Source organism: Stegodyphus dumicola, chromosome 3, assembly GCF_044657685.1.
Source record: "Stegodyphus dumicola isolate Sdum_Otavi_A_Nest chromosome 3, ASM4465768v1".
In the NCBI taxonomy this organism is placed as follows: Eukaryota; Metazoa; Arthropoda; class Arachnida; order Araneae; family Eresidae; genus Stegodyphus; species Stegodyphus dumicola.
In genome coordinates this window covers 60,809,430-60,828,642 of record NC_140770.1, presented here as the reverse complement: position 1 = coordinate 60,828,642, position 19,213 = coordinate 60,809,430, and the positions used below count along the sequence as shown (strand labels likewise).

Below are 19,213 nucleotides of genomic sequence, written 5' to 3'. Positions count from 1 at the left end.
ACAGATCAAGACAGTACTGAGATCTCATCTCGAGGTTGCTCCTTCCTGCCACAACTAGCATAAAATTGTCCGCATAGCCTATGATGAGCACATTCTACGTTCTCGAACTGACAAAATTCCGAGTTTGCCACTATATTCCACATGATTGGTCCGAGGCATGGCCCCTGTGGGCACCCTCTAAAGACATTTTCGACATAAATGCCGCTGTCTGATGTTACTTGTACACTTCCGATCTTGAAGGTACGAATGAAGGATGGTAATAATGGCTGTTGGGCAGGCCATGTTGTGCAGCAAATTTATTACGTCTGACGACCATAAGGAGTCAAAGGCTCCCTTGATGTCAATGGCTATTCTTTTATGACATGCTCAGTTGAGTTGCCCATTCGAAATCCATATTGGTTGCGATGCAGGGCGTTGTTCCTTTGCAGGAAGAAGTCCAGTCTGGAAATAATTAATCTTTCCAATACCTTAACGAGCGCTGGCAGTAGACAGACTGGCCTGTAAGATGAAGGTTCTGCCGGAGGTTTGCCAGATTTTAGGAATAACGCTACTTCTGCCAATTTCATATTTTTAAGAAAGTGCTGATGTTTCCAGCTAGCTGAGATGACCGCGAAGAATAGTTTTGGGAATTCCCGGTGTATCTCTCTAATGATGATATTATCAATTCCATCCGGACCGGGAGCTTTTTTGAATGCCAGAGTACGTATGATGTTATCCACTTCCATTTGCGTAGGAGGGGGTTCGTCTCTTCTGATAACTTGGCGAAATTTCATGAAGGACAGAGCTAGGCTTGAAGCCGACCAACTTAAAATATAAGTACCAACTTAAAATTGAAGAATTATCTAAGTTTATCTTACGCAAGGTCCAAGTCGCTAATTTATTATATGGTAAAAAACCCGACGAAGCACTAATCCAAATTATCTTTCCTCGACTATTGCCGCATGTTCAGGATTATATTGATGTAAGAAACCCCAGCACTCTAGAACAATTGTTCGAGCTGGCGGTGAAATTCGAGAGTAGGAGGGTGACAGGTGACGGAAGACGGGGAAGCCTGGTGTTTAACAGTGGTAAACAGGCATATGTCCCACGCCATCCCCTGTATAGAAACAGCAACTTTATTGATATTAATAAAAGTATTTACAGTGCAAACAAGGGCTGATGCATTGTGTTGCATTGCATTGTGTTACATTGCAGTTTAGAATACATAGTAGTCATAAATTGTCGAGTGTATGATATAAAGAGAGAGGGTTAATCTTTTCTTAATGTCCTTCTTAATATAAATGCTTGAATGTCACTCAGATCTGCAGCAGTATGTAGCACTGAATTCATGCTGGTAGGAAAAATTAAAGGAATAACTATTAAAATCATGTAATCTGAATGGTTTAAAAAAAAGGAAAAAAAGAAAAGAAAGTACGCGTGCGAGAAGTTTTGGCCAAAGACCAAACGGACAGTTTTCGAGGCCATATGCGGAACAAACGAAAAAATCTTATAGCGAGAATAAATTTCAAGATAAAAAGAAAGGTGATCACCAAAATAGGTCGCAAGATGCAAAAAAAGGGGCAGTTTAGAAGGATTTAAACTAGGACGGGTAGCTGCTGAAAAGGGGGTACAGTCACCCCATTCGATAAAAATCCTTCAAAAGTTCAATTGAATACGGTGATAATAAAAAAATGTTCTTACCTGTGATTCACATTCGACTAAATAAGGTGCCAACAGAGGCTGTGGTCGATACAGGAGCGCAAGCAAAATTTTGTCCGAACATTTCTTTCGAAATAATTTTAAGAATTATAGGTTATTTAAAACTCAAAATGCCAAAGTTTTTGCAGCGCAGGCCAAACATTGTTCATGCACAGGTAAAGCGACGTTTAATGTGGAGATAAAGAATGAAGTTCAAAAATCCATATTTTTTGTTGTGCGAAACTTACAAGCTTCGGTAATATTGGGCGCCGATTTTTTAAAAACAGCTGAAGCCCAAATTAATTTTCAGATTGAAACCTTGCAACTACACATGAAGCCGCTGCAAGCAGAAGCTGCGGAATCTCCGGACCTTAACCTGGAACATGTGAAATCTGGAGACAGAAGAAAACTACAAGAACTGGTAAGGCATTTCTCTGATTTATTTTCTGAAACACCTGGCCTCACTCAGATAGTTCATCATGAAATTAAGTTAAATTGTGAGGAGCCCACGAAAGCCAGACCATACAGATATGATACAATTAAAAATAATTGAGGGACACATTCAGCATATACTCGAAAATAAAATAAGCCAATAAGCAGCCCTTATGCGAGTCCTGTTGTCCTGTGTAGGAAAAAAAAAAAAAAAAAAATGATCTGCCTTCTTCAAATTTGAAGCCTGGAGGCTAGCTATCGACTACAGGAAGCTAAATAGCTTAACCAAATACCCCGTTTATCCTCTACCTATAATTGAGGAAGTGATAAGAAACATTAGGTCCACCAAGTACATGACCACCTTACCTCAGGGTATTTCCAAATAGCAGTGAAACCAGAAGATGCGCCAAAAACGGCATTAGTCACTAAATCAGGAACTTGTGTTTTTCTGAGAATGCCTTTTAGCTTATGTAGAGCCCCAGCGACTTTCCAATGTACCATGGACATTATATCCTCGAGAAATCAACCTGTCCTCGGGAAATCAATGTTTAAATCCCGACGATATAAATGATTAATAGGAACTTTGCTTATGGCGTGCTGTAAATCTAATTTAATTCTGCTATCTTACGGTAAGATGCATTTAGAGGTTTTTAAAATTAAATCTCTACGTCCTATATAGCTATTCAGGAAATGAGAAAAAAAAAAAAAAAAAAAAAAAAAAAGATTTGTCTTAAAATTGACTGGTGTACCAATGTTTTCCTTGTATCCCTAAGATTCTAATGTTAAATTGTATACAGTTGTCTGAATAAGAATGTCTTATAATTATATATCTAAGATGTATATTTATGTAGACTCTTTATTTTTCTAAAAACAGTAATTGTAACCCTGGTCACAGGAATTTTTATAGAACTGTGTAAAATTGCATGTCTGAAATCAATATTAATGGCTGAAGTATTTCTCATAGGACTGATTGCAAATAAGCTGTGATAAATGTATGACGTATGTATTAGAGGAAAAATTGTAAATCCAGACTATGTATTGAAATCTCTGTTGCACACTGGCCTTGTTTACCCCTGTATCTCTTTGTTTTAAGACTCAGTAATTGCCGTCTGATCTGTAACCTACCCCGTTGTGGTGAAGCGCGTAGTAGATAGCTTCCGGAGGCAGAAGCTTTAATCTGTGTAGACTGCTTACACACAACAACGGTAGCCAAACAAAGGCAACAAAGGCAACGGAGCCCCTGTTCTCTGGCGTATAATAATAATAATTGTTTCAAGTGAAAATATTGACGAACACGTAAAACATTTAAACAAAGTTTTTACATTATTAAGAGACGCAGGCCTAAAAATAAATGCGAGTAAGTGTAAGTTCGCGGCAGAAGAACTAAAATACTTAGGATACAAGATTTCAAAACGCGGAATTGAAACTCAAGACTCGAAAGTAACAGCGATAAAGAATTATCCACCGCCCGACACTGCGATAATATGGGCATTAAAACTACAAGCATTCGACTTAATAATTAAACACACATCGGAGAAGGAAAATATTTGGCAGACGCATTATCTCGAATAAAACTGGACGAAGAAGGAAAACAAATAAAATGCGCCATATTAAGGTATGAGATTCCAGGGAAAATTATTTCAGAGTTAAAAAACGATCCAGAATATAGGCATATTTATACATACTTGCAAGACCCGGATAATTTTGAACATCCGGATATAGTGGCCATAAGAAATAGTGTGTGTGTGTGTGTGTGATTATGGCAAAGCCTCGAAAGCTATCTGCCTAAGAGGAGGGATGCCTTCGTGGAGGACTTTCTAAGGGAAACTGGCTCGTATACACGTTACACGTGGGGAAAACCACGAAAACGCCCATGCAGCCAGCCCGTTCGCGGAATTCGAACCTCGGACCGAACTACCAGTGTTCAGCGACTTTACCGCTCAGCCGCTAGTGGGCACCATAAGGAATAGAGCAGCAAACTATGAAATAGTTGATAAACTATTATTTTATACTAAAACAACAAATGAGAATAGTGAAATAAGGCCAGTCCTTCCAGCCGGGTTGTGACTCAGTATTTTAAAGGAATTGCTGACACAGCTACTGCTGGTCACCAAGGCATTCGGAAGACAGTACAAAGAGTGCGCGAGGCGGTTTTTTTTCTCGCAACTTAAAAGAGTGGTAACCGAGTATGTCAGGTCCTGGCATACATGCCAGTTAGTTAACGATGTAACTTATAGCCCGGCCGAGTATCTAAATACTATAAGAGTTACTTTTTCAAATGAGGTAATTGAAATAGATCTGCGGGGCCCATTTCCAAAAAGTGAAAGTAATAGAAATAGATATTTACTAGTTATAGTAGATCATTTCTCAAAATAGTTAGAAATAGTCCCCCTTAAAAGAGGCTCAGTGAAAATTGTAGCCGATTCTTTTCTAAATAAATACATTTTAAAATATGGTCCACCACATAAGGTAATATCGGATAACGGCCCCCAATTCGTTAGTCAAATTTTCGAGGAGCTATGTGCAGGGATTGGCATCCGCCATCTTAAGGTGGTTTCTTAAAGACCACAGTCAAATATTGCCGAGTGCGTAAACAGAAACATAGTTAAAATCATTCGGAGCTATGTAAAAACGTATCACCGACATTGGGATGACTGTGTAAATGAACTGACGTATGTCCTCAGAGCGGCCAACTATGATACCACGGGAAAGACACCTTGTGAACTCTTTTTGGGAAGGAAGATAGGTAAATTAGATAAATTATTTTTTGTCTAGAAAAGGGAGGCAGAATTTAAGCAAAAGGATATCCAAAAGTTAATTACCGCTTAATTTCAGAGGCAGCAATTTGTAACACATAGCTTGTAAATTAGGTTCACAGGTTGTAAATTGGGTACTTTATCATAAATGGGTCCCTGAATTTTGCGCAAATTGTTAAAGCAGAAATATTAGATTCTCACCTTTGTAGATTCTGCCTAAACCTTTGTAATCCATCTGATCGGAACAGTTAAACACAACAACATATTTTCCCAATGTCTTGCCCATGTCTTTCGTCGTTTCAGTTTTTCCTGTTCCAGCTGGACCCGTTGGAGCTCCTCCCATATTCATTTGGAGGGCTTGAGCTAGAGTAATATAACACCTAAAAGGGAGAGACATCTCATGAAAATAATTGTGATACCGTATCAGATTACTAATAAGTGGATTAAAGGATAATGTTCTTAAACGAATGCTTGCTATAAGTATATGCAGACTGGCAAGCATTGCTTGATAAGAGGGTAAAAAAGCAAGTTAGATATAATTTTTAGTGCTTTATCTTAACCCCCATTTAGCATTACAAATTTAGTTAAAAGAAATCGATTTTTTTTTCATTCCATCAGAAAAGTATTTGTTGTCAAACGCTTTAAAATTTGCATTTAGAACCAAGATGATACCTTTATTCACTAAATTTTTTCCCTTCTTTCTTTCTTTCTTTTTTTTTTTTTTTTTCAAGCTTGTGGGAAAGCAAACATTGCCTCAGGTATAAGCTTAGAATGGATGAGGAATCAGTTCTATTGTAATTAATGGAATTTTATCACTGAGAGGTTTTTTTTGTAGAAGCTGTGTCTTGGTTAAAAAGCAGATTTTTACGCCTCTATTTCGGTCGCTTTTGCTTCAGTTTCCCCCTAAACGGTATAATTATATTCCATTCTAGTTCTGTAACCAATCCTTTAACATAAACTGTTGGACTAACTGTAACAACAAGACTGCCCTCTGAGGGCCAAGGCTTGCACTTGATAGGTTGTACCAGACTTTTGCTCTGTAATTTTTCTTAAAGTTAAACGTAATGTTCGTGTGTAACTTAAACCTGTTAATAAATACTTGCTACACTATACAGGACTCTTCTATGACCCTATTTAAACGACCCCTTCAAAGTTCATAATTTTTCATTTTCTCAAGTAACTGATCATGATGACACGTTAAAACGGTCCCCTCGGACAAAAGAAAAAAAAATCACGCATTTTCAAGCTTGTGGACGTGGTTAATGCCTCTTCCAGTACAATTTAACAATTTTCTTTCTTTCTTTTTTTTTTTTTTCCTTATTACGGGCTTCCCCCTTAGGCGCTACACGGAAGGAGAGGGATGCCCTGTGGAGGTCTTTTTAAGGGAAACTGGCTCGTATCCTCGCAACACATGGGAAAAGCACGAAAATGCCCATGCAGCCAGTCCGTTCGCCAAGAATCGAACCCCGGACCCGACTGCCAGTGTTCAGTGGCTTTTACCGCTCGGCCATCCATTTCCTAAAATGAAAATGACTGCAATGGAATTCATCTTTTTCCATTTTTGTTTCTGCTGCCGCAATGTTTGCTTCATTCTTCCGTAGAACAGGAGAATGTTCCGTAACTGGTCGAAATTTGGATGGACTAAGCTGTTATTTTAATATAGGCACTTCAATGTCACTGCGAACATACCCCTTTCAATTCGCAATAGCAAACTGTATAGCAATCACAGCCTAGAATTTACTTTCTCAACGTCATTTGAGACTTTGCAGAGACATTACGTATTTTTAATGCGAGAGACTTGAAAAATGAGGAATGCCCTCGCCGGGACTCGAACGACGGACGTCTCGAATACGCGTCGAGCGTGCTGACCACTACACCACGAAGGCATGCTAAGAAGGCGGAAGAAATACCTTATAACTTCACTTCAAGTCAGTCTTCATTTGCGTGTTTTTTCACGCTAACGGAAATGTGTCTGTGTATAGGGAGGATAAAGCGGTCGTTTTTTTTTTTTTTTTTTTTTCGAAGCTGATGTTTTCTTGGTTACGAGTCAAATTGAGCAGCCGAAAATAACCTTGAAGTTCCTATTTTAAAATAACAGACTGTAATTTGAAAAATGGCACTTGCCAGCCGGGCCATAACCAAATGAGCTCTGGTATTATCTTTCAAAAATTTATTAAATAAATCAAATGGGCATATTATCTAACAAAAACTCTTTCATTTTTCTCTATGAAAATTCATGCGAATCCTAATACCCATTTCAGTATCCAGTTGTTTTTATACCATTGAAAAGGGTAAACAAAATACAGAATGCATAAAAGGACCTAAGTTAATGGATAATCGATTTAAAAGAAAAGCAAAGCGATTACAGGTATGGGAAAAGAAAATAAAGTGCATATTTGTTTAAAATTGGAGAGCCGTTGAAAATTCTGTTTTAGTTATAAAAATAATTTACTTACCTGTCAGTGAGAGGTGTAATAACTAGTCTCTCAGAGCAGCCTAGAAATTCGTTTTGGTAAATAAATTTGACATCCGTGATTGAAATCACTATTTGATCATCGTCAGCTTCGAAGTAAAATCGAAACTGTTTCATCCATTCGAAATCTTTAGCGGATTTTATTCCTAACCGACACTGGAAAGAAATAAAAAAGGCTTTATAATTACAGAAATTACTCTTTATTTCAAACGTGTACTAAAATTATTATAAATTATTCTAAAATTCTTGGACAAATATCGAAAAACATTTTATGTTGGGTACACTGAGATTCTTAATAAAGATTTATTTATAATCTGCTACAGCAGTCCTTTTGTACTACTTTAATTTATATTCATTAGCCCAAAGAAGCTTTAGCTTTTAGAAGTGGTATTAGTCTCGAAACGGGATTTAGCGTTAAATCACTGTAACAGAATGAATCACTTTTCAAATTTTTGCCACCAAATATTATCGCCTTGTAATATTTAAAAAGAAATGAAATAAAAGAAGAATGTGCATGAATGTAGGTATGTTTCTCGCATTATGAAAAAATCAACGGTATCTACATCCATCAAATTTTAAATAACGTAATCCTACACCCGAACCTGGAAGCCTGAATTTTAAATTTCAAATTGTTTAACTATCTATTTCACATTTTGTAAAACATTAACGAATTTTTTAATTAACAATCTCGAGACTGCCGGAAATTTTAAAGATATGCTGTTTTTTCAAATATTTTGTGATATTGCTGTTAAACTTAATTTTATGCTGTTATTGCTGTTAAATTATTTTTTATAATTTGATATTTATGAAACGATAAAGAGATCTATTCTCTTGTGTTCGAATTGTCATGTTTCCTTTTCACTGTCCAATGTATTTATTGCATATGTGTAACCAATTGATGTATATCAGGGGTTCTCAACCGGTGGCACGCAAGAGAAAAAAATAGGTGGTACGCAAAGATGCAAAGTATTTTTAAAGATTAAATTCAAAAATCAAAACCCCAACATTCTGATTGAGTTTTTTCTCTAACAGTTGTAAATTTATGCGATCTGAGCTTTTGTTCAAAAGTGGTGGTGGTAGTAGTACTTTATACAGAGATGTTCGCACATTTTTTAGACGATTTTGGTAAGCGGTAATAAAAATTTGTTTACTGCAAAAGAAGTAATTGCAATTGTACTATGTTTTCAAAAGTCAAGATTGTCGTCTGTGGCTTGAAAGTTTTGTTTTTATTCAAAATGGCGAATTTAACAAAGCAGGGTTCGAAGGCTACATTTACGCTCTTTCCGAAGAGATGCGTACTCCGTTATCCAAAAACGATGTGAGAGTCATGGTTTTGTGATATCTAAAGCGTCTATAGGTAATATCATCAACAAGAAAGAAAAAAAAAACGTCAAATTGGAGCCTCAAGTGGGACAAAAATTCCAAACAAGTATCCAAGGAAAAAACGGACATCTTCGACTATTGCAAAGGTACGTTGTTTAATGTTAAAAGAAAATCCCTTTAGTCAAAGCACAGTTGTAAAATCATTAAAAAGCTCGGTGTCTACTGTAAATAAGATGATAAACGTTGATTTAAATCTTAAGAAAGCGAAAAAACGCAATGTGCATCGTCTTCTTCCAAAGCATATTGCTCAATGCAGGACACGCTGCAGAATTCTATATGAGAAACACTTATCCAAAGAAAATGGAAAACAGTTGTCACAATAGATGAAGCATGGGTGTATTTAAATGATTGTATCAAAAAAAGAGCCATTTATTATCATAAAAAGGGAGAAAAAAATTTAAGTACATGGTTCAAAGAATCGAAAGAAAGTTTTTCTCTATGGGATTCATGATTGTTGCTGGTTTTTCTTATAATGGCAAGTTTAAAATAAAGAAAGTGCAAAAAAATGTCAAGATTAACTCTAAATACTATCAGGAACATATTTTATTTGAATGAAATACCATCGCTTTACCCACAGTGCCTTCCATCTGTGAGACTCTATCAGGACAAAGCTAGCAGTAACACATCAAAATCCACTGTAAATTTCCTAAAAGAAATGGAACAAAAATCTGGTACCGAGGCCATAACCTTCACTGATATCCCTACTAAATCTCCTGATGTGTCACCTATGGATATTTGAACTTTCGGACTTTTAAAAACTGCATTATCCAAACGTTGTCCCAAAACCCTAACAGGACTTTGGAAAGCTGTTCGAAAGGAATGAGATAGAATATCTCTTCTGCCACTTCAAAAGACATTATTATCCTGGAAATTGCGTTGTCGAAAGATAGTTCAGAATAAGCGATGTCAAATAGAACATTTAAAACACAAGAATTTTATGTAATTTAGTTTTGCGAATGCAATATACATCGTCTAAAAAATGTGTAAACAGCCTCAGTAGTAGTAATACTGAATGTTTTCAGTTTTTGTTTAGATGGTATGCGTTAGTCAAAAGGTTGAGAACCACTGATGTATATTGTATTCTTGTCTTGTTCCGTGCTTGTTTTTCTCCATATAACAAATGCCGAATTTCACTTTTCGCAAGGTTCATGTTTATATTCGACAAATATATAGTGCACAAATCATACACTGAATGATTGCATGATACACATTTCCAAAGTTTTAACTAATTGCAGTTTATTGGTAAAAATAAAGAAAATAGATAACGTAACATTTTTTGTTTCGTGATTTTTACTTAACTTTGTTGTGATCTTAATATTCTTGATTCAATTATCGTAATAAAAGGTATCATTATTCACTCGCTGGAATTATGCAGTGTTATTCATCATGTTTTATTTTCTGTTGTAATGCAAATAAATTTGAAAAATTCGTTACGAAAAGTATCTTCGCAGAGACACCATAAAGCAAAATGGAAGAATTTTAAAAGTTAATCCCGCCGAACAGATGGTGGAATCTGTTGTACCGTTTCTACGTGATAGACTGACTCTGAAGTAACTCGCAGTAGAATGCGGCTTGTTGTTGTGTCCATATTACAAAAAACAAAGGCTACCAGAGCCTACTCCGCCTTTTTAGCATGCCTTCGTGGACTTCTATTTTCCACCCCAATTTTGAAGAAGAGCACCTCGCGACGGGAACCGGGGGCCTTCCACCCCTCTCTACTCCTACCAATCCACACAAGAGAACTTTCGGCTCGCCGCATATTTAGAATGCCGCCATGTCGCACCGACACTCTACCTTTACAAATATCCATGTCATCTCCGGGATTCGAACCTGGTCCCATCGGTACCACAGTAGGCTCGCCTAACCACTATATCGTCTGGGTGACGGAATGTGGCTTTTGTACAATGATTAATCATTATGATCTAAGTTCTAATAAGTTGCTAAAGTATAAGATTTTTTTTAAATTTGATTTTCATTTAAAACAAAGAACTGTGTGTTATTGTGAGAAATTTACCTAGAGTATAAGGTTCTTTGAATATTCATTATGTCTATGTATTTCATAGTTATTTTAGTGTTATACCAAAGAAGCCAAATAAGTAGGAAATTAAATCTAGTATTGACTTATTTACGAAAAGAAAAGATTTTATTGCGGCTGTGTTAAGAATGTTGAATATCCGAGCTTAAGGGGTATCAGCAACCCCTATACCGAAAATGTTAAATTGGCTATTTTCGATGTACCTTTTCTCAAAATCTGTTGTAGATACACTCTTGAAATTTTTTGTGTAATTAGCCCACCAGCGGCCGAGCGGTAAAGTCGCTGAACAGTGGTAGTTCGGTCCGAGGTTCGAATCCCACGAACGGTTTGGCTACATGGGCGGTTTTGTGGTTTTCCCCATGTGTAACGTGTGTACGAGCCAGTTTTCCTTAGAAAGTCCTCCACGAAGGCATCCCTTCCCTTAGGCAGATAGCCCTAGTGTGCTTTGCCATAATTAAATAAACTAAACTTTTGTGTAATTAAAGTATACCTATCTGATTATACCGAAATGAGCTTTTGAAACATTTTGAATTTTAGAGTAATTTACGGAATATTTTGTTAGATATATTAAAATTTAGCACATTTCTCACACACACAAAAAAAAATTTTTAATTTTTTTTCTAAGTTTATCACAAAAAGCTCATTTTAGTAAATATTAGGTAACCTAATAAATAAGCCATAAAAATTTTAGATACCTGTGAGCAGTAGTTCCTGAGAAAAGGTACATCGAGTATAAAAAGTCACGTTTGGAGAAAAACGCTTTTTTATGTAAAAACCCTCATTAATCAAAGCAGTCGAAGACAAATTAAAACTAGATTTTTTACAGTTCTAATTTTCATACAAATTAAAGAATGGTATTATTAGAAAGATAAAAGTTTAGAGAATTTGAAAATGCAAAATTCCGAAATCACAATTTTTTGAAGATTTTGGGATTCCAACACCCCTTAATAAATATTACTAAAGCTTTTATTACATCAATATAAAAATTGGTCTTTAAAATAATTATTTAAATATAGGTGCTAAGCCTGGCATGGTTTCTTAAGGGATAAAAACATTCTTCCCGTGATTTCTTGTAATTCGTAATCAGAATATTAAGCTAGTTATTTAAGAATTACAATTTCGACATCGGCAGAGCAAACAGTTTATTTTTTAGTAGAATTATTCTTACTTTGAACTCATTCTGCTATATTCCGTAATTTTAGACAGAAGCTAAATTTTATCATTAGAGAAAGGAGGGAATGTTCCCCATACTGCCTTTAATGTGAGATCGCCTCATATGTAAGAATATCCAGCTTTTCAGAACATGCTTTGTAAGGAAAGAAAACCTTCTATGTAAAAGAATATTACATATATGTACCCGTTGCATCGAGGTATTTAACCCCCCCCAAAAAAATTACATAGTCTAAACACTGTATTTTAAGATAGAATTAAGTTTTATTTAAAAAATTTAGAATAAACGATTATTTATCTCAAATTGTTTGAATGTGAGGCTAATGCATGTAGCATAAACATTTTTCGTTTTATCATAAAATATCGTTTTGCATATTACCCAATATAGTATATCTATTTAGAATTACGTTTATATATTTATTTTTACGTTTTCTGTCTTATATTCATTGAGTGATGAGTCATATTGATTATTCATTCGAGAGATTTAAACTATTTTGATTTTAAGTTTTTAAATTACTAAAAATCTACACATTTATTAACTTTTTCTTTAAAATTTAATCAAATTTTTTAAATCGAAAATTTACTTGTTTGGCCAGTTTCTAAAAATAACTATGTGGCAACATTCAAAAGACGTGATTTAAACAAAAGCTTTCAGTTTCAAAATGTATATGGTTATTTTATTTTTGCAGTGTATTAATCAAGCTATGATTCGATACCTTTATGACATACATTTAAAGCACCTTGAGACCATATATTTCTGGCCATGCTTTAATTCAAGCCATAGCTTTAATCACTTTTATCGCGTAAAATAAATGTGTAACTTATATCAACATCTGTTTAGTTAATATATTCTTTCCAATTATCTAAAATATTTTATTCAGTTTGGGACAAATTTCTACAATTCAGTATTAGATAACTAGAAATAGACAAGATCTAGGCAATGTAAATGCTGAAATATAGTCTTTATTCATTTGTCAAATAAAAAACTGGTTGTATATCTCCTTATCACTCTTTCCTGGCGATTTCCTTGGAAGCTACTTTTAAATCCCTTTAAAATATTCTTCACTTTTTCAACATGAAGGAAATTTACCGTCCAGCTGTTCTACCATCAGATAAATATACGTCAAACTGATAAGATGCGTTTGTTCAGAAGCGATAAAAAGGAAGTAAAGGTCAGGTAATATAAATTCCTAGCCATTGCTGTTTTCAACGAAGCTGATAATTTTCCCTATATAAATTTCATCTTAAATTAAAAATAGATAAATTAATAATTATGCTGATTTTGAAGCTGTGGTTGTGTAAGTTTCATAAACGATTGTAAAGAGAAAGCTAAAAATAAGTGATTTTTAATTATTTATTTCTGAACGGGAGGGTTTAGTGCAACATCATATCTGATATGTGTTCAAAATAAAATATATACGTGATACATACTAGAAAGCCCAGCGATCATCTGAAATGACCGCTGTTCTAGATATTATAAATTGTAATTAAAATTATTTGTGCAAAGGTGTCTACTAATTCAAATTGAATTAATTACCCAGGCCAGGTGGCGAGGACGCCCCTTTGCTTACTGCCCCACGGGGTTTCCCCCGTCGACTTGCTTAATTGCTTAAAGTAGAGTGCAATGAAGGAAACCATCTTCGGTACATTTATTAATAGCCACCGCTAGCTCAATAAATAAAGGTGATTTAAATAATAAAATGTTAATTCACATGTCGAAGATCTCTTTGTACACAACATTTCTTGTGTAGATTTTTCCATCATTTTTAAGTTCGCCTTGCAGAGGACCTTCCATTATTTTTAATTTTACGTTCGTTCTTTCACGAACTCTTAAACAGGCAACATAAAGTTGACCGTGTTCAAATGCAGGCTCAGGTAAAAAAATGGCAACACGCTTAAGAGTTTGGCCCTGAGACTTATTGATGATCATAGCAAAGGCAAGTTTTACAGGAAATTGTCTACGTCTCAATTGAAACGGCAACCCTGTGCCGTGGCAACTTCAACCCATTGGCTAGTACAGTTACGCAAACAACCAATAAACTATAGGCGACAAACAGACACTTAAGCCGCATATAATAAAGATATTTATTTATTTCATTTTATTTCTTTTTTCATCGTTGCCGGTTGCATACTTCCGAATTCCATTATATATAGATGTTAAATTTATTTATTAAATGTGAAATGCACGTGCTCTTGTATTTTTAATTTTTCCGGCTTAGCTTTCTCGTAATATTCGTCACGCACTGCACTGCACAGGCAATAAAACAATTTTCAGTTTACGCAAGCAACCAATAAACTATCGGCGACAAACACTTAAGCCGCTTATATATATATATATTTATATATGTGTGTGGCTTGAATATAAAATTTAATAAAAATGACTGAAAGGGAATGAGAATGTTTTTAATGAAGCATTAAATTTTCAGATGGGGCAAAAATTAAATTTATTACATAAAATATGAACTTGAACCCTGTTTTGCATACTACCTTTCTTAGATGCCATAAAAGTTATTGTTTTTTTTTAACATTTCTGTGACCCTGTGAATTCTGAATGAAAAAAATAACGATTTCCTTCAAACTAAATATCACTTTCGATTGAGAAATTCCAGATACGAGAAACAAAGAAGAATTTACATACATACTATATTCGAAATAAACTATGAATATAGTAGTTCTATTGCTTTTAAAATAGACACTTCAAGGACTTTGCCAGTCTTCCTCCATTTCATTTGCGATCGTAACTTGTGTCATCATTACCCTACAACTTTAATTTTCTCTATGTCATTTGAGGCTAAAGTTCGAGTCAGCTTCCATTTGCGTACTTAATCGAAACGCGCTGAACAGAAAGAAACATGGGGAAAAAAATTAAACGACTCGTCCTTTATTGCTCAGCTATTATTTCCATTGTTACAAGTCTAATGGGGAGGGGCGAAAAATAGCATTGCAGTTCTTATTTTAAAGTAGCTGACCCATATAAGGCAACGCAGGGTGGAACAGAAATATGAAAAAAGAAAAGACCAATTTAGGGGAGGAAATAGTGAAATTTTTGAGCTATTAGTTTTAGAAAAATATCTTCGCAAATGGTAATTAACTCTAATACTTCAATAGGGGAAAATTATTATATTATTATAACTATATCGTACGAAGCAGAAAAAAACACAAGAGAGAGGAACTACTGTTAAGTCCTAATTAACTGCGAGAGGATAAAACTAGCTTTATCTAAAATAAGTTCAGTTTATTTATTGCAGAATTAGGGAAAATTTACGATCACAAAAGCCATCAGCTTAAAACAAAACTGTCTTCGGAAAACATCGTAAGAAAAACGCGGGAACTATTGGAGATAGCAGATGACGCGTACTGGATGATTTCTGCCAAAATAATTTTTTTGTGTGTGCGAGTTTGAACTGAACATCATTGCTCAAATGTTTTTCTTAACGCCATTTACAACACCGTTTCTTCATTTCCAATGATTGTCCCGTTATGGTGGAATTAGCATTTTTTTTTCAAATAAATTTATTTTCCAGATTAAACTGCTTGAAAATTAAGGTAAATTTTTAACAATATGTTTTGATTTGTTACAGAAACGATTATTTACTTTTCTGCGCCCTTTTCATTAACTGCCTTTTGATTAACCGTAAGTGAATTAATCGCGAACATCGGTCTCGGTTTTATCCCGATTAACTGGGCGGGAAATACTACTAGTAACTAAATAAGCCTTATATTGGCATTTTTGGAAAGAAACCTAAGTTTTGCATCAGCATCACGCACAAACTGCTAGTTTATGAAGATACTATTTCAAGGATATTCTGATTAAAGGCTTGGCAGGCGCTTAAAAAAAACTGCATTAATGTCTTTTGTACAATAAATCTCATTTATTTATCTCATAGACTATGTAACTACTTCTCTTAGAATACTATAAAATATCAATAATTAACACTGGAAATGAATGTAAATGTAAGCTGCAAAAGGTGCAGATTCGTAATTTTAATATGGCGTCAACATTTGTAATGCAATCTTTTTCTGACCATGCAATTCAACGTTCCTTATATGAAGTCGAGATTTCCATTTAAAAGGGCAGAATTTTGACACATTATATTGTACTTCTGCAGATTCATTTAGTAGTGTCTTTAGAATCACAAAAATGGTAGTTATAAAGTCTGTGTCTCTTAGGAAACATAAACTTTTAAAAATACTCTTTAAGAATTATCTTTTAGCCATTGTGAAACTAAACACAGATCAGAAGAAGGAAGTATAAGACCCTTTCATTCAAGCATAAAATTAACAAAAACCGAACTTGTGTTACAAGAAGCCAACACTTCCGGCTTAACAGAAATACGTAACAAATAATAATTTCAAAGTGTGGTAGGTTAGCCTGACGGCTCACAGAATACTTTAACGCGCAGGAAGAGTTCTGGTCTGTAATAACTGGCGAGACAAGCTTGAAAGTGAGAACACATCAACGCCGATAACGGAAGTTGCTTAATAACGTAGACTGGAATAGGCAGACACGCTCTAAAACTAACTCTTCCGAAACTCTTGCTTACATAGCACTTCATTCTACCTTAATCTGAATAAACTCTCGCTATCTCATTTACATTCTGACATGAAAAGCGTGGGTGAAAAGAAAGTAAAAGGAAAGGCTTTTCCATTTAAAATGAACTATGAAGTAGATCTATTTTCTGCTATTTTTAAAAAATTGCTCTATTATATGATTTCATATTGAACTGATAATAATTTACGAAATTATTATAATTATATATGTATAAACTTTAATTAATTTTTGAAATTTTCTAATTGTGTTATTTATTAGAAAATACTCCCATTTTTAACTATTTTTCATGCTATTTAATATCTGTTATCAAGAAATCGAAGAAGAGGAATGCTTCCCTTTTGGGCTGCTTATTGTGTACAGGTATGTATGTATTCACAGATATATATATATATATATATATATAATCGAAACAGAAATTGAAAAGCTAACAAGTAATGAGATGTAAGACCTATTTGGTCTTAAAAATTTTTTGCGCAGAATGCTACAAAAATATGAAATAATAGGTAGAAATATTGCAGCGAGCTAGCTGAAAAGTTACCAGGAGCTGTAGCTCCACGAAATAGTTCAACGCAGTATTACTAAAATATTAACATAGAAGAAATTTTTTAAAAAAATTTATTAACATGGAAAAAAGAAAAAACTGTTGGCCTAGTTCGACACTCAACCATTTTTCCCTTGAAAAGCCTGGTTGATGGTCCGACTGGGTTAATTTACCATTTTCCGCTTTGTAATTATTGTATTTTTTTGTAATTTTTCAATTTATGTTTTCATTATAATTTTTGCAATTTATGTTTTAATTATTTTTAAATTTTATTTTGTTTTAACTTGTTCCGTCGATCTATTTTTATGTGTATTAACTTTTCACTTATCACAACGGTTAGATTAGTTTTTGCGTGCATTCACATGTTTTCCAACATTGATTTTAAACAGTTTTATTTCGCGTGTAAGCAGTTTTTTTCTTTTTTCCATGTTAATAATTTTTTTTTTAAAAATTTCTTCTATGTTAATATTTTAGTAATACTGCGTTGAACTATTTCGTGGAGCTACAGCTCCTGGTAACTTTTTAGCTAGCTCGCTGCAATATTTCTACCTATTATATATATATATAGATATATATATATAGATATATAAATATAAAAGTATGAAACGAATACTACTGAAAAAATACGTAACTTTTAGTTTCCCTCTCAGTCACAGGAATGCAACACTCTTGCTCTAAATTCTACACAGTTTTATCATTTAATTATCTATAAATGTACACAATAGATCTGTAGATAAACATTACTTTTAATAAATTATCTGTCTACCTACCCATTCTTTGCCCTTATCTTGATAAAAGAGAGACACGATGAATGGCTTCTCTCTAACAAGTAACGACTCTATGCTATGACTTGAATCAGCACATTGGCCCTGTATTAAAATAATTGCATACGCCCGATTTACCTTTACAGGAATACAATAATATGCCGCCCAAACGGGATAGCGGTTAGCGACGCTGACTGCCGTACCAGAAAGCCCGGGTTCGAATCGTGGAGAAGGCATGGATGTTTGTAAATGTATAGTATCTGTGCGGCATGGGGGCACTCTAAATATGCGGCGAGCCGAAAGTCCTCTGGAGAGGTTGGATGTAGGGAAAGAGGTATAGGGAAAGAAGTCACCTGTATGGTGCTTAAGGCTGTTGCCAATGCCAGGCACAACCTTGCTGTCCTTGCTACATTGAATTTCGTGGGCTCGTTCTGATATTACTGTGACAAAAGTGATATAAATCACAACAACAACAACAGAATACAATAATATGGTAGGATGCTGGATCTCTCTATATGAAATCGCTTAAACAAGGCACATAACTGGAACTATGTTAGCCTTCTTTCAACTCTGAATTTTTTTAGACGTGCGCTCGCACAAAGATGATATATATATATATATATATAGAGAGAGAGAGAGAGAGTCTATAAAATATTGTTTATAAGTGTATATGCATTAGAAGAAGAAAACTTTCAAAATATTAACAAGTTAGTTCTATTCGAGCTGTAGCAACTAGAATGCTGTGACAATTGCGATCACCAGATCTGAAGGTAAACAACTGAGCGAGAAACTGCATGCAGAGAAGCCACCGGATGAGACCTCTGGCGTTTAGTAATAAAACAATTATTATTACCGATAAAACAGACCTTTGCATACTATAAAAGTTGCCGGAAAGGTTAAAAGCGTATCGTTCCGTACTTTCTCTCTGAAGATCATAGACGCATCATTCCATGGCCTTGCCCGGAATAAAGATGGCTGTATAGTTTATGTTTGTCTGAACGTATTTGTTGTGCTCGCATGGGTTTTTCTTTGTGATGTGGGAAACAAATGAAGCGTCTGTGTTACGAATTGCTTGCTGTTCTCCCCTTTTTGAAATGCAGAATTATTATAAGAAGAATAGAATGGCTAAATAAATTACAGCATATTTAAATGTAATATAACATATTCAAAACTTAATTAATAATTGGCAATTATTTATAATTTTGTATTTTAGAGAACGTTTTATAGAAATACTGCAGTTTCGTGTATACTATGATATGGAAATGAATGAATCAGTAACTGTCTACTTTACAGACAGGAGCTCCTTATCACAACTCTATTTTCGTAATTTCTACGTTAAGGATTTTAAGTTTCATACAACTTCAGAAGGATTTCTCTAACATCCACTTTGCTCTAATAGTTAGATATAAAAAGTATACCCGTAGTGATCC

The 19,213-nt window shown here is 34.6% G+C and overlaps 1 protein-coding gene across 1 annotated transcript in view; it reads right to left on the bottom strand.

The window, feature by feature from the left end:
- The window catches only part of Dhc1 (dynein axonemal heavy chain 1), a 402,656-nt gene that overhangs the window by 276,080 nt on the left and 107,363 nt on the right, over positions 1-19,213 (bottom strand). Inside the window, exons 33-34 of the mRNA XM_085812430.1 lie at positions 7,322-7,494; positions 5,067-5,245 (exon numbers count right to left, since the gene is read on the bottom strand). Coding sequence (XP_085668556.1) covers positions 5,067-5,245; positions 7,322-7,494 — 352 coding nt within the window. The remainder of the gene's footprint in view (positions 1-5,066; positions 5,246-7,321; positions 7,495-19,213) is intronic.